At 50.9% G+C, this 15,324-nt stretch overlaps 1 protein-coding gene across 1 annotated transcript; it reads right to left on the reverse strand.

Annotated features, from left to right (window-relative positions):
* Positions 1-626: 626 nt before the first annotated feature.
* On the reverse strand, positions 627-1,537 carry LOC127304569 (uncharacterized). Its single transcript, XM_071820672.1, has 3 exons — positions 1,486-1,537; positions 926-1,425; positions 627-716 (listed from the first exon to the last, which is right to left on the reverse strand). The coding sequence occupies exons 1-3, from the start codon at positions 1,535-1,537 to the stop codon at positions 627-629; spliced, it is 642 nt and encodes a 213-aa protein (XP_071676773.1).
* Between the last annotated feature and the right edge of the window lie 13,787 nt (positions 1,538-15,324).

Below are 15,324 nucleotides of genomic sequence, written 5' to 3' on the forward strand. Positions count from 1 at the left end.
TTTTGATGTTCAAATTATGGCATATTTTGCGGGAGGCGGAGATGAGGTCCTTGCAGTCATCACCCGCGAGTTGCAGAAGATCGTCTCGTGGGAACAAATTCCGGCGCTGTTCCGGGTACCCAAGCGGCTCTACATAAAAAGATAATCAGGATATAAGCACGCAATTTGAGCGCAAAGTAAAAAAAGAATCGGAGCAAATATCTTGACAAGGTTCCGATATCATACCCAAGATGTTTTCATTGAGCAAGTCCCAGTGCTGCTCCGCTGTCTCCATAAATTTCCGGAGTCCGTTGAGCTCTTTTTGCTGCCTCCTGATGGTCTCGCCGTCAGCATTCTTTTTCAGCTCCAGCTCGCCCTTCTCCCTGATATGCTCGGAGTTTTTCTCCGCCAGCTGCTTTTCGGCCTGCTCCCTCTTAAGTTCCGCCTCCTTTAGCTTCGTCTCCAATTCTTGGTACGAGGAGCGTAGGTTCTCAAGTTCAGTCGAAGCTGTTGCAAGGGAGGAGGATGCGCCTATAATAATATACGTTAACAGCAAACTTGAAGTCGGAATTTGGTTAATAACGAAGAAGGCGGAAACCAACCTTGGGCGTCTGCCAGTTGTTTAGCCAGTTCTGCATTCTCATCCTTCAGGGTCCGGATATTTTCCGCCGACTCGTAGTAACGCGGCGCTGCAGGGCAATGTTCTTGTGCAGCTCGTAGTGCAGCGCCTGCTGTTCCTGTAAAATTTAAACAGTGCAGGAGTAAAAATTCCGCCTGTAGCACTGGTTTCTTTTAAAGCATCATTGCCGGAACTTTTCCGCCATAATGCTTGGGGGCTACTGGTCCATTCTAAAAAACTTTCCCGGAAGTAATTTTTCTCTAAGCATTTAAGCGCTAACTACTTTTTGAGTTTCCGCCTACATGCTTGGGGGCTACTGGGGAGTACCTTTTGCTTGCAGATAAGTTGATCGCAGAACTGGCCAATGTTTTTCTTGAAGTCCTGGATCTCCGATGTCCTGGAATCCGGCTTCCCCCAGGCGTTGTTCAGCATGGCGTTGAGCAGGTCTTGTTCAAGTTCCCACTTCTCCGCCTCAGTCAGCTTGTTAAAAAACTTGGTGGCATACGCCTTGGGGGTGGAAGTGGTGTCCGCCGGATCTCCGAAGTTCTTCGGAAAAACGACTATGTCGCCAGCGCCCTCTCCAGCCTTCTCGGAAGTGACTTCCGCATCTCCTTGGCCTTGTGTTTCCGCCTCTTCTTGGGCAGGGCTTTTGGCCTTGGGATCTTCTTCCTCCAGGTGCCCGCTGCTAACCGGAATTATCTCCGGTGGAGTGTTTGCGGCAGGCGGGGGAGATGGGTCAGCCTGAGGAGGCGACGGTTGAGGAGTTGGGTGGGAAGCGCAGGTGGAATCGGAGTAGAGGGACCAACAGCCGGAGATTTCTTCATGTACTTCGTGATGGGCTCCTGGCTGGTGGTCCGCGTGGCAGCGGTTTTCGGATTCCTGCAAACAAGTGAAAGGGTTTAGACAAGAAATAATTTCGCTAAGTAAAAATCGCATCATGCTCGGAAACTCACGGGGCACCGGAATGATGGGCGTGTGCCCGGGCCAGCCGTCGAGAGCATCCGTAGACGCGCACGCTCCGCCTTCCTTGAGTCAAGCGGAGGTGGTTTCGTCGTCTTTGGCTTCTTGGCGGAGGCCTCGCCGCTAGCTCCGGCTTCAGAGCCGGGAGCCTTGGCGCGGGGACGCTTTGTAGGTCGAGGAGCCGCCTTGCGGGGTGCCTGGTCCTCTTCCTCCTCGTCGTCTTCCGGAGCCTCCTCCGCCGTGTCGCTGGTAACGGGGACGCGAATGATGGTGCGGAAGTTGTCCTCCGCCAAAGTATTGAGCTGGAAGGAAAATGAACAGAAGTTAGAGTTATCCTTGTGAAGTTTGAAGCAACGGAAAGAACGAAGCTTACCGGAGGACACTGATCGTTCGTGTAGATATCCTTGAACAGTTCCGGGACCTGTTGGCCCCTCGGAATCTTCACCAGCGTCTTGAATCTTCTTTTCAGAGAGTCAGCCGGAAGATCATGGCGGGTAACCCGGAGAAGATCATCCGCCCCGGTGTAAGCGCACATCAACCGCGCGTTGTAGCGAAGGGGCTGGATTCTCCGGGTAAACCAGCTAAGTGTAAGCTGGGCTCCGGTAAGTCCGTCATGGACTAGCCAGGAGATTCTCCGCGCAGCTTTCTCCAAGGTTGGAGTCAGGGCGAGTGGAGGGACGAAGCTCCAGCTTGCAAGTTCTTCCGGAGGTTCGTTGACGAACTGGGGAAGGCCTTCGTGGACATCCGGAACAGGAGCATTCTTCTCGTAGAACCATCCGGCGTTCCAGTACCGGACGGTGTCGTCGTGGTGAACGAGCAGATGCCATGGGATGGCTTGAGTTGGGGCCGAATGTGCGCTAGAGGATTCGGGGGAGGGTTTGTGATAAGATTGGACGAACTTCCGGATGCTTTCCTCAAGAACACAACCAAGGGTAGCGAAACAAGAAGAAGAACACAAGGATGAACTCCGCTCTAGATCTTTCTCTTTATTGCTCTTAGCAAATTACAGGTTTGTGGTTACAGGAACGTAGGTGCTAGGTCGTCCCTCAGATCGTGCCCGTAATGGGGCTACCTCCTCTCCTTATATAGGGGAGAGGTGGCTTACAGAGCAAGAAACCCTAATGGCATCTAAATGGCATCTAATGGTATCTTACAGCATCTTTGACTAGACAAACTACTTTTACAAAGTCACTTTAGTCAAAAAGGGCGGCGCCGGCTTCTTTAACCACAGAGGCTGACGCCCCCGGTTGCTTTTGGCGTCATCCTCCACCTTTGGCGTCAGGGCTTCGCTTAAAGCTACTTTGCTTAGCTCATACTTGTCTTCTAGCTCCTTAGAGAATCTTTGACCAGTCTTGCCGACGTGCTACAGTGACCCTGGTACCGGTTTTCCGGTACCTTTGCCTGTTATGCCGGTATCTTTTTACCGGTATCTTTGATCCGGTATCTTTGCTCCGGAATCTTTGCTCCGGTATCTTTCTTCCGTTATCTTTTTACCGGTATCTTATTCTTTTATCCGGTATCTTTGGTTAGAGACGACCATGCCCGGTATCAATATTAAACCGGTATCTTGATGGCTCATACCATCCGGTTTGGCATGCCTTTGGCATACCGGGGGTCATCCCCCCAACATTAGTCCCCGAAGCTGGTATAGTCCGGTGGATCCTACCCAACGGACCATGCCAGGTTCTATTTTCTCAAGGTACCGGTTTAAACCTTCCGGCGTCTAGTTGAAAACCTTCCGGTGTCTCTACCGAAACCATCTCATCACACCGAATTCAGCTTTGGTATACTTGCTCCGGTATCTTTGCTCCGGTATCTTTGCTCCGGTATCTTTGATCCGGTATCTTTGTTGTCAAAAACTTTCTCGGTGAAGTCGAGAATATGTGGGGAGCAGTGCCTGTCAGAGACATACGCACTGTTTCTGACGCGTCATGCCAAGTTCCCATTCCAAACGTACCGGATTAATCCTTCCGGTTTCCATTTAAACTCATCCGGCTCCTTGCCGAACCCACTTAGCTGAACAACCATCATCGAACTCCTCCGGCTTCTTTCTGTCGGTTCCTTGGTCTTCAATGCTTGTCTTGACGAAGTCCAGAATACCCCGAAACTTGTGCCTGTGAGAGACATGCGCACTGTACCTGGCGTGCCAGCGTCAGGCTTCAAATCCTTCGTCTCCCTCGCGCAGTTAATGTGGCGCACCGGATCCATGTGACCCTTCCGGAACTCGGGCCGCCGGTTCCGGCTATGATGACAACGACTGTGTTGTGCTTAAGGTATTTACATCACTTGCGTTATCTTGTGCTTTCTTTGTGGCGCCGATTTCAGCCGACTGGTAACCCTCGGTGCTATAGCACGTGACTTCCATTGGTGCCAAAGTCGGGGATCCTCCGGCTTCCATAGTGCAGAAGGCTTCGGCTTTTGATGCCAGAAGCAGCGCTGCTCCGGCTGCCAAGCGCCCTCAGGCCGAAAGAGTAAGAACCAGATTGCGGTCTCCTTCGGGTGAACCTTATCATCATAGCCTTCCGGTTTGCACCCTTGCATTTGCCCATACTGGGCGCGCCGCAAGGGAAGCCGGCGAGAAGGTCTCAGCGCAGCCGGGCCGGATCACTGAGCTCAACCGCGGCGAGGTCAACCTGGGCCCGCTGCTAGAAAACGCTGAGAAGTGGAACCAGGCAGAGTTGTCTCCGGCTACCCGCGGCCCGGGCAAGGACAAGCTTCCGGTCGTTGTTACTTCCGGTTCGCGGAGCACGGCGCAGCACTTGAGCCGGCTTACGCGCGTCGCCAAGGAGTTTGACACCACTTGGCACGGTGCCAGCGGCAACGTGGTGGTAAGCCGTACACCTTAAACTTCAAAGCTTCATCTTTCAAATCTATGCCGGTTTTCAACTTCCCAGCTTATATGTACATCCTCCCAGTCCCCGAGTTTCGGGTTGAGAACGCAGTTCTTAGCGCGAAACTTTGCTGTAAACAAAAAACCAGCATAGCCAGTCCCCGAGTTTCGGGTTAAGCACGCAGTACTTAGTGCGAACTTGCCAAGAAACCGGCATCTTTTTTTTTTTTTTTTATACCGGTATATACAGTCCCCGAGTTTCGGGTTAAGCACGCAGTACTTAGTGCGAACTTGCCAAGAAACCGGCATCTTTTTTTATTATTATTATTATACCGGTATATACAGTCCCCGAGTTTCGGGTTAAGCACGCAGTACTTAGTGCGAACTTGCCAAGAAACCGGCATTTTTTATTATTATTATTATACCGGTATATAGCCTTCTTGGGCGTTTACCGGAATAGATTTTGCCATTTTGGGCATGTTTGACATTTTGCCTTCTTGGGCTTGACACATACCGGTGTATAGCCTTCTTGGCGTATACCGGATTGAAATTTTGCCATCTTGGCATGTTTGACATTTTGCCCTCTTGGACTATGTCAAGATGATATTCAACGAGCTATGGCCACTGGTCAACCCAGATATGCAGTGGTTTGACTCAGTAGTCAATGCCACGTTACTTGTGACATGATGTAGCTGACTTTGGCGTGATACTTTGGCCAACCAGAATAAACAACGATCTGGGATATTAGATGGTGCCATGATAAACGGCGATCTGAGAGTTTGGATGATGCCATGATAAACGGCGATCTGAGATACTAGATGGTGCCATGATATACGGCGATCTAAGAGTTTGGATGATGCCATGATAAACGGCGATCTGAGATACTAGATGGTGCCATGATATATTATGAGCTAAGAAAAATGATGGTAGCGATGAATTTTCATCGGAAAACAGTTGTGCCTGAAGACAGGGTTAGTCAATGCATATACATCGTAAATATTTTACCTTAGTTGCAAGTCGACGCACAGGAAGGTCGGCCCGGCTTTGCTCGAGCCCGGCTTTGTCCGAGCTTCGCTGCCCCTAAACAAGCCACAGAAATACCTGCTACTTCCGCCCAAGCCCCGGAGAGCTCATCTCCATTTTACCTGTGAAAACTCTGTTCCTGTCTCATGAAAAGCAACCTCGTGAAATTTTCCCGGTATACCAGGTGGGAGTTGTATTAATGCGTTAAGCCCTCTTGGTGGTGCTGACTTTAACCGGTACACCGGTAGGCTTATAAGTTGAGCCGGTATTTACATGATCAAGACCTTGCCGGTTTGTTTTGGTTTTGGTCTAATCCTTGCATGGTGAAGATTCCGGATTTGTTTCCGAATCCAATCCGATGCACACTTGGTTCTTTTGCTTTGGCTCTGCCTACCTCTTTTGGGCGTTCGGCATATGAGACTCAAAGTTCTTTTGCCAAGCAAGCACTTTCTTGAATTTAGAAATAATTCGAAATGTTTCACAAAAAACCGGTATGACCGGGGTTAGTTAAATTTTCTTCTGGATTGTTCGTTTTCGGTCCCTTTTTCGTTTTTCACGTGCTTAGGACCTTCCGGTTTATCTTGCTTGCCATGAAGCCGGGTTTCGGACAGCAGCAAAGTCGAAGACTCCGGTAGGTTTAGCACGTTACCAGACCGGAAGAGCGAACCTTAAGCAAACAAACCGGTATACGGAAAGAATAAACATATTGCATGCAATTTCGATAGAGGCAGTCCCCGAGATTCATTCGAGGTACCGGCATACTACAGACAGCAAACCAGGCAGAGAAAAGAACTCCTTACATTACCGGGGTTAATAGCGATAGGCGTGGCCAACGAGCCAATGGCGGCCTGCAGCAGGGTTGCTGCCGGTGGTGCGGTAGAGGTGCCTGGATGATCCCGTCGGGCTCCGTTGGATGCTTTGCCATGTGCCCGAACTTGACGGGCCCAGCGCCCTCCTCAGCTGCCGCTTCACCAACGCCTCCTGCGCCGGCCATCATAACCTCGACGCTGCTGGCTGCGCGGTCGGTGCGCAGCCCACGAGTTGGTGAAGATCTTGGCGGGTCTTGGCGCCTCCAGTACCGGCGAGAGGTACTGGCGCTCCGAGACGGTGCCGAGGTAGACGCGGTGGCTGCTGAACTCGATGATGCGGCCGTTCTTGGGGAAGATGCCGCCGTTGGCGAAGCAGCCCGCGTTGTCGTTGATGAAGTCCGTGTCGAGGACGCGGTCGACGAGCGCGGTGACGACACGCTCGCCGTCGATGGTGAGGAGGCCCGCCCGAATATGTACTCCAGCAAGCGCCACTTCATGCCCCACGGTGGGCGCCAACTGTCGTCGTGGTGAACGAGCAGATGCCATGGGATGGCTTGAGTTGGGGCCGAATGTGCGCTAGAGGATTCGGGGGAGGGTTTGTGATAAGATTGGACGAACTTCCGGATGCTTTCCTCAAGAACACAACCAAGGGTAGCGAAACAAGAAGAAGAACACAAGGATGAACTCCGCTCTAGATCTTTCTCTTTATTGCTCTTAGCAAATTACAGGTTTGTGGTTACAGGAACGTAGGTGCTAGGTCGTCCCTCAGATCGTGCCCGTAATGGGGCTACCTCCTCTCCTTATATAGGGGAGAGGTGGCTTACAGAGCAAGAAACCCTAATGGCATCTAAATGGCATCTAATGGTATCTTACAGCATCTTTGACTAGACAAACTACTTTTACAAAGTCACTTTAGTCAAAAAGGGCGGCGCCGGCTTCTTTAACCACAGAGGCTGACGCCCCCGGTTGCTTTTGGCGTCATCCTCCACCTTTGGCGTCAGGGCTTCGCTTAAAGCTACTTTGCTTAGCTCATACTTGTCTTCTAGCTCCTTAGAGAATCTTTGACCAGTCTTGCCGACGTGCTACAGTGACCCTGGTACCGGTTTTCCGGTACCTTTGCCTGTTATGCCGGTATCTTTTTACCGGTATCTTTGATCCGGTATCTTTGCTCCGGAATCTTTGCTCCGGTATCTTTCTTCCGTTATCTTTTTACCGGTATCTTATTCTTTTATCCGGTATCTTTGGTTAGAGACGACCATGCCCGGTATCAATATTAAACCGGTATCTTGATGGCTCATACCATCCGGTTTGGCATGCCTTTGGCATACCGGGGGTCATCCCCCCAACAGACGGACTCGTGTGAATCATGGGGAGGATACATACGGTTAGGGCGGAGCATAAACGTCATGCTTCCGCAGTTCACCATTGCTTTGTCCTTAGTTTCTTTCTTCACTCGGAAAAAGAATTGCCACAACTTGACATCTGGCCGGATCCCAAGATGTCCTTCGCAGAGAGTCACGAAGTTGGACAAGAGAAGGTATGAATTGGGGCAAATGTTGTGGGGCTGGAGCCCGTAGGTGTTGAGGATGGAGAGGAAACATTCCGAACAAGGGAGTGAAAGACCGCGTTCCACCCAAGCCTTGGTCATGACAACTTCTCCGGCTTCTGGCTTGGGGGCGTCGGAGTCACGAACGAAACTCCAGTGTGTGGAGATCATTCCCTCGTTCTGGAGCTCTCTAAGCTCCACGTCGGTGGTTGCGCAAGGCCACCATTGACCTCGTTCTCCTTCACGGATCCGGGCCTTGGACGCCCTCTTGTTTTCCGCCTCCTGCACCTTTGCTGCCATCCGAGCTTGTCCCTCGAGTTCTTCTTGGAGCTCTTGGAGGGTAGGGATCCGGCTTGGAGCGGTGCTGGAAGATGCGGAAAAAGGTTGAGCTAGTCTGATGTCGGAAACATACGGTGGCAGGAATGATATAGGATCCGGGCATATGGGTTCTATTTGGTTGGGATCCGGCTACTCGAAGAGCTACCAAAGGCAAAGTGACGATTCGAGTGGCATGCTTCCGGCTGCACCCATACAAAGTGTCTGAGTACCCGGATCACTAAGCCTATCTTCTACACTAGGTTGTCTTCTACAAGTCCGGCGTACTTACCGCTAATGGCGCGGTGGTGCGACGGAGCTCCGGCGGAAGATGAGGTCGCCGAACTTGAAGGAAATCGGCCCGCGTGACCACGAATCGGCGGCGGAGCAAGTTTCCCGATCAAACGTGAGAATCTTGGAGCGAGGGAAGCCTTGGTTCGGCGGCACTCGAAGTTCACCGGGGCGAAGTTCGCCGGAATCAAGATCTGGCGGGCGGCGCGGCGCGAGGAGGAAGACGATGTGGTGAGAGGGGGTGAAAGAATGAATTTTTACCGGGCCGCGGGGTATTTATAGGCCGCGCTCGGAGATTCGGGATCCGGATCCAACGGTGGAAACTGAACGGTCGCGCCGTTGGATGGATGACACGTGTTTAGGTCAAATGCGGTAAAACGACGTGGAGGTAACTTAACCATGCACTCCCGAAAATTCCGGTTGAAGATTTGCATCTGCGAAACTTTAGCGCGGGAAATGAGGAAGTTGTGCGCGGGAAATACGGAACTTCCGTTGTTAAGCATGATCTGAAGATGAAGGATTTCCGAAACCGTTAGAGTCTTTTAAGATTCCGGGTGATTCTGTGAAGATAAGATTGGCTTTCGTTCAAGCAGGGAGTAACCCGGAAATGTTCTTTGGAACGTCGATGGATGAAGTCCCTCGGGATGGGAGCATTTTCCGGCTATAAGTTGGAAAAAGAAGAAAATGCAAAGTTGGAGCTCTTCAAGTTTCTCCGCGTTACCAACGTTTGCCGGAGATCATGATGGACCAGCAAGACGGAGACTGCAGGGGAAACTCGGAGAACTCTGGGGGCTACTGTTGTGGGTATACTTCATGGGTGTACCATCGACAGTGCCTAGATCCGGCAAGCCCGGGTGGCCCACAGACGGTGATGAGGCATGTGGCCCATCGGGCGGCCCAGTTGCTGTTGATCGTGCAGGAAGAAGTCCAGCCCAGGATCAGTAAGCCGGATCCGTACCGACCTAGGAGTGACCCGGATCCAGGGAGGCCCATGAGGAACCCGGATCCAGTACGACGTGTATGGAAGGCGGATCCGTGACGTGCACGGCAAGATATTGTATCGTAGCTAGGCTATCTGTAATCCGGCTAGGACTCTCCATGTAAACCCTAGATCCGTGCGCCTTTATAAGCCGGATCCCGGGAGCCCTAGAGACAACAACGACAACTCATTGTAACAACGCGAAAGCGCCCAGATAATTCCAGACAAGCAGCAGTAGGCCCTGTCATCGTGCAGGTGTTCCGAAGCTGGGTAACTCGCGTACCACCGTCCCGTGTGCACTCCGCCCTATGGCCCCTACTTCTTCTCCCCCTCGTGAGGATCCCTCCTCCGAGGTACCGTCGATTAGGCAACGACAATGAGTGTGCCCAAGATTAATGCACATGCTCTTGTTTCTTCTTGGGTACATCAGGATGTTCTTCCCGAGTTTGTGATGAAGCCAGTTTGGGTGCATGTTGACGGTGTTCCTGACTCTGTGAGACATTTTCTGGGTCTATGGGCAGTGGGATCTCTTATTGGTGCTACTATGGATGTTGATTTGTTTGCCCTCAGGAGCCAGGGGCTTATTCGTGTTCTTGTCGCCATGCGTGACCCTACAGTTCTGGAGAAAGATAATGGCTGCCTTGAGGTCATAGCTTTGTTGCAGATGAATGGCTACAGGTTTCGTTTTCGTCGAGAGGTGGAGGGGTATAAGGCAGACCCGCGCTTCCGTCCTTTTTTCTGGAAGGACGAAGAGGGGGATGACGGCTCCCATGGCTTTGAGGAGGGATTTCGTGATGATACAGCGGAGGCGGCCCGGAGACAGCTAATATGGATGTTGATGGTCAGGCGCCTTCTCACTCTGCTGGTGTTTCTGCGGTGCCGGTTGCTCAGGTGGCTTTGACTCCTTTCAACCATTCACCGCGAACTGATAGAGGGAGGGAGATAGTGGCTCGTGCTAGGACAGTGTCACCTCACTTGGTGGCTTTTCCTCCGGTACCTGCTAGGTCTTCTTCGCCGTCGCGAGTCCGCACCTTCATGCAAGGTCGTACTCGACCCGTTCCTTCACGCTCCGCTACCTCGACCTTGCAGCAGGTGGCTCCGGTTCCGTCTTCTACTTCGACTCAGACGGGATCGGAGCATCGGGGAGTTTCGACGATGCCGATGGCACCGCTGACTCTACCTTCGTTGACGCGGCAGGAGGCCGGGTTGTCGGGGTCGTAGCGGCTGGCGGCGGGTCTGGCCACGCCGGGTGACATAGGCATCCCAAATGGGCCTGCCGAAGATAGTACCCGGGGTTTACTGAAGGCCCACTACCCGAAGAATAAGAAGATTCGGGAGCCCAAGATATATTAAGGAAAGTTAGAGTTGTAATAGGAAGTGTTATTTGTAATCTGGCGGGATGAGTTAGAAACCGTCCCGGACTCTGTAACTTGTGCAACACGAATCCCTCGGCTCTGCCTCCTATATAAAGGGGGAGTCGAGGGACGAAGAGATCATCGAATCATTGTTCACAAACCCTAGTTTTCATAATCGTCGAGTACTTTTCGGCTGAAACCTTCGAGATCTACTTGCCCTCTACTTCCAACTAAACCCTAGCCTACAATCCATAGGCATTGACAAGTTGATACCTTGTCAATTGGCGCCGTCTGTGGGAACTAGAGGCGTAAGGATATGATCTCGATGGCACGTTCAAGATCTTCGACATCATCAACCGCAAGCAACACAATGGATCGAGGTAAACAGATCGCTGCTGGTCTTGTCGATTTTGTTCCTCACCCACCCTCCCATTTGGATGCATATGCGTATCTGGCGGAGCCTATGGAGATGACGTTCGGAAGGTTTCACTTTCGTGTCGAGAAGGAAGGATCGTATCGTGTCGAAATTCCGATTTCGTCGGGATCATCAGCGGTCGATTCCGATTTTTCAAGCTATACATCGTCAACCGAATCAGGAGAAGAAGAAACTTCGTCGACACGCTACGTCAGCACCAGGGCAAGAGAGAAACTCGCCAAGATCTTCAGCGACATGTCGTTTGAGTCATCCGCGGACTCATATATAAGCGATGGCTCAAGCGATGTCGACAGTTATGACTTCATCGACAAATCTATCACAGTGGGCAAGGTCTTCATCAATCTCAACGATGATGTCACCAAACCCAACATAGATCTGAATACAAAATATCATCAGATTTATGCTATTGAAGATCAAGAGGAAACATCTGAGGCTTTCGACGATCTGGGAAATCCATACGTCGATCCCTCTGATCTGCGACGAGGCCTGGGCAATAAATACGTCGGGCCACAGCCGCGAGACAGAGTTCAACTTTCGCAAGCAGCGTGGGACAGAGCCGCGAGAGCTATGAACGGTACAGAACCAATGGCTACCACGGCCACACCAGAGGAATTACAAGCATATCAATATAGGCTCGCACGAGCTGCCAGAGAATTGGAAAAACAGACAGCTGAGTTAAACAGGAGAAAGGAGGCAGCTTCTGCATCCAGCAGGAGAAGGGCAGATCTAAGTCGACAATCTAGAACTTCGGGTGATAGCCACAGGGAGGCTCGGAACAGAGGAAGATCAAGGTTACAACACATACCCGAAGCAGAAAGAGAGCACTTGGTTCAAAACCTCGACATGTCCTTTATGTCGATAGATACAAGAGGGAACATTATCCCTAAGACACCAGAAGCTGGGTATATGGCGACACAAGCTTTTATCCTCGCATCTAAACCACCTCCAGGTGATCCAAGGGAAACACTATACAATATGGCGATAGCAGGAGTTGGAGCTATGGGGACAGCGTTTGTATCAACGCCTCCCGAAGGAGCGGCAAGGCAAAATAGTCCACGACCTGCAGCAGCAACGGCGGCAGCCCCTGAAGGACCAAGCGGAGAAAGAGACACGGCAGCACAAGCAAGGGTCGATAGAGCACGGCAAAGCAGAAGGGAACATCGGCAATCCCCGGAGCTTAACGACGAAGATATGTGCGGCTTGCCGTGTTTCACGAGGAGAGTCCGAAAAACTCGAGTCCCTTCAGGATTCAAGTTACCCGATAACTTCAAGAAATTCGACGGCCTTCAAGATCCAGAGGATTGGCTAGTTGATTATCTCGAGACAGTAAAGCTCACAGGAGGAACCAGAGCAACAGCTATGCAAAGCATCCAGGTGCATCTGAGTGGAGCAGCACGATCTTGGATAAAGAAACTTACCCCAGGATCCATCGACAGTTGGGAAAGCTTCGAGGATGTGTTCGTCAAGAATTTCCAATCCACATGCAAGAAACCTGCGTCGTTGGAGGAGTTGAGAGCATGTCGACAAAAGCCGGACGAGCCAATGAGAAAATACATCCAAAGGTGGAACATCATCAAAAACTCGGCAGAAAATATATCTGACGAGAGAGCGATAGATGCGTTTGTCGCAGGAATCAGGCGCGGAGATTTCGTCGAGGACTTGGGAACGACCAACCCAAAGACAGTATCCGCGTTAATGGAAATAGCAAACAGATGGGCAGATGGAGAAGATGCTGTCCACAACAAACGGCACAGGTCGCCAGAGGAAGACCGTGGTCGAAATTATCAACCGAGGCGACGATTTCCTCGGCAGTACCAGAACTATGACGCTCCAGGACAAATTTCGGCAGGTTTTCGGGCAAACACAGGAGGAAACAACAGAGATGATTATCAGAGAAGCAGTGAGCAGCGAGGCGATAACAGGGACGATTCTCGCAACAACAGGCAAAATAGCGGGCCTAGGTTCCCGAGGCCTTTCGTTTCCCCCGAAGAAATGATGAATGGGCCGTGTCAGATGCACTTTTTCCTCGACAGCAACGGAAAAAGACAGTCAGGGCACCTGCAGAAAGACTGTCGTAATTTCCAGGCAATGCTAAGGTATGCAGAGCACGCTAACGCTCGAGCAGCACAGAGAAATCCTCGGGAACCCAGGAGCGAGATTCACTTGCCACCACCTCCCGCGATTACAGACGACAATCGACATCAGCTCAGAATAGCGGCAGCACCTCCACCACCACCTTATGTTGATCCTAACTCCAATGGAGTGGTGTCGATGATTCAGAAGGGAAGGCCATCCAATAGAGCTCAAAAAGTAATCTCACGACAGGTGTTTATGGCAGAAAAAATGCCTCCACCAACAGTCGAGTATCTCAATTGGTCAGGGCAAGATATTGGCTTCACCATAGCAGATCATCCGCAGCAAGTTCCTCGACCAGGGCAGTCAGCACTTATTCTGCCAGCAGTTATTGCGGGATTTGATGTCTCTCGAGTGTTCATAGACGGCGGCAGCAGCTTAAACCTTATGTATGCAGATACATTGAGGAAGATGAACATATCCTTAGCAAACTTGAAGCCAACAGACACAAGGTTCCACGGCATCACACCGGAGAAACCGAGTTATCCATTGGGGAAGATCAATCTCGACGTTCAGTTTGGAACCCGAGAAAATTATAGAATCGAGAGGCTGGAATTTGAAGTCGTGGATTTTCCGTCACAGTACCACGCTTTGTTGGGACGACCAGCATATGCTAGATTTATGGCGGTGCCACACTATACATACCTGTTGTGGAGATTGCCTGGACCAAAGGGACCAATCACAGTCAAAGGAAGTTTCGCCTTAGCCGATAAGTGCGACAAGGATTTTCATCGGCTATCAGAAACTTTCGGGATGCAAGCTGAGTATTTGGCGTCAAAAAGTATGACTGACTACGACGTGCTGCCAGACGTTGGAAGGCCAAATAAAGAATCAACTTTCAATACCGAGAAAAATTCTAAGGAGGTGCAGATTCACCCGACAGACCCAAAAAAGACGACGTCCATTGCAACAAATATGGATATCGCATAGGAAAGCGCGCTCGTCAAGTTCCTCCGTGAGCACTGGAAAATCTTCGCATGGTGTCCAGCTGACATGCCAGGAGTACCCAGGGAACTTGCCGAGCACCACCTCAACTTAGATCCTCTCGCGAGACCAATCAAACAACCCTTGCGGCGTTTTTCGGAACCAAACCGCAAAGCTATGTTATCAGAAATAGATCGACTTAAGGATGCTGGTTTTATCAAAGAGCTATCTACAGAAGCCACATGGGTAGCTAACCCAGTGGTGGTACCGAAAAAACACACGACAATCCTTCGCATGTGCGTCGACTTCACGTGTCTCAATAAACATTGTCCTAAGGATCACTTTCCCCTCCCAAGGATCGATCAAATCATCGACTCCACGGCAGGATGTGAACGTCTTTCCTTTTTGGATGCATACTCTGGTTATAACCAGATCAGACTAAAAGAAGATGATGAGGCCAAAACAGCGTTTATTACACCTTACGGCGTGTTTTGCTACAGAACAATGCCCTTTGGTCTAAAAAATGCGGGAGCAACATATCAGAGGATGATGCAGAAGTGTTTGGCGACACAGTTTGGGAAAAACGTGCAAGTATACATCGACGATGTCGTCATAACATCAAAAAAGGGGGCAACGTTGATCGAGGATCTCAAGGAAACCTTTGACAACCTCGACAAATTCTGCCTCAAATTGAACCCGACGAAGTGTTCTTTTGGCGTCCCAGCAGGAGAACTTCTGGGGTTTCTAGTTTCAGCAAGAGGGATTGAAGCAAATCCCGACAAAATACAAGCTATCGTAACAATGAGGAAGCCAACAAAGTTGAAAGAGATACAGCAGCTAACTGGGCGAGTCGCAGCTTTGAGCAGATTCGTCGCCAGGCTGGGGGAAAAAGCGTTACCATTTTACGCTCTGATAAAGCAAGGAGATAAATTCCAGTGGAACGAAGAGGCCGACAGAGCTTTCGAGGATTTGAAGCGCACAATTTCGACACCACCAATTTTGGTGGCGCCGAAGGAAAAGGAACCTCTCCTGCTGTATATTGCAGCCACGCCCCAAGTGGTTAGCACGGTGCTAGTTGTCGAAAGAGAAGAAGAAGGAAAACTCCATGGAGTGCAGAGGCCAGTA

Source organism: Lolium perenne, chromosome 5 (genome assembly GCF_019359855.2).
Source record: "Lolium perenne isolate Kyuss_39 chromosome 5, Kyuss_2.0, whole genome shotgun sequence".
Lineage (NCBI taxonomy): Eukaryota > Viridiplantae > Streptophyta > Magnoliopsida > Poales > Poaceae > Lolium > Lolium perenne.

Excerpts from the sequence above, each read along its gene's own strand:
- LOC127304569 (XM_071820672.1), bottom strand. The coding sequence starts at position 1,537 with ATGATGCGATTTTTACTTAGCGAAATTATTTCTTGTCTAAACCCTTTC. Across the intron at positions 1,426-1,485 it reads TTGTCTAAACCCTTTCACTT|TACATGAAGAAATCTCCGGC; the intron begins GTTTGCAGGAAT and ends CCCATCACGAAG. Across the intron at positions 717-925 it reads AACTTATCTGCAAGCAAAAG|GAACAGCAGGCGCTGCACTA; the intron begins GTACTCCCCAGT and ends TAAATTTTACAG.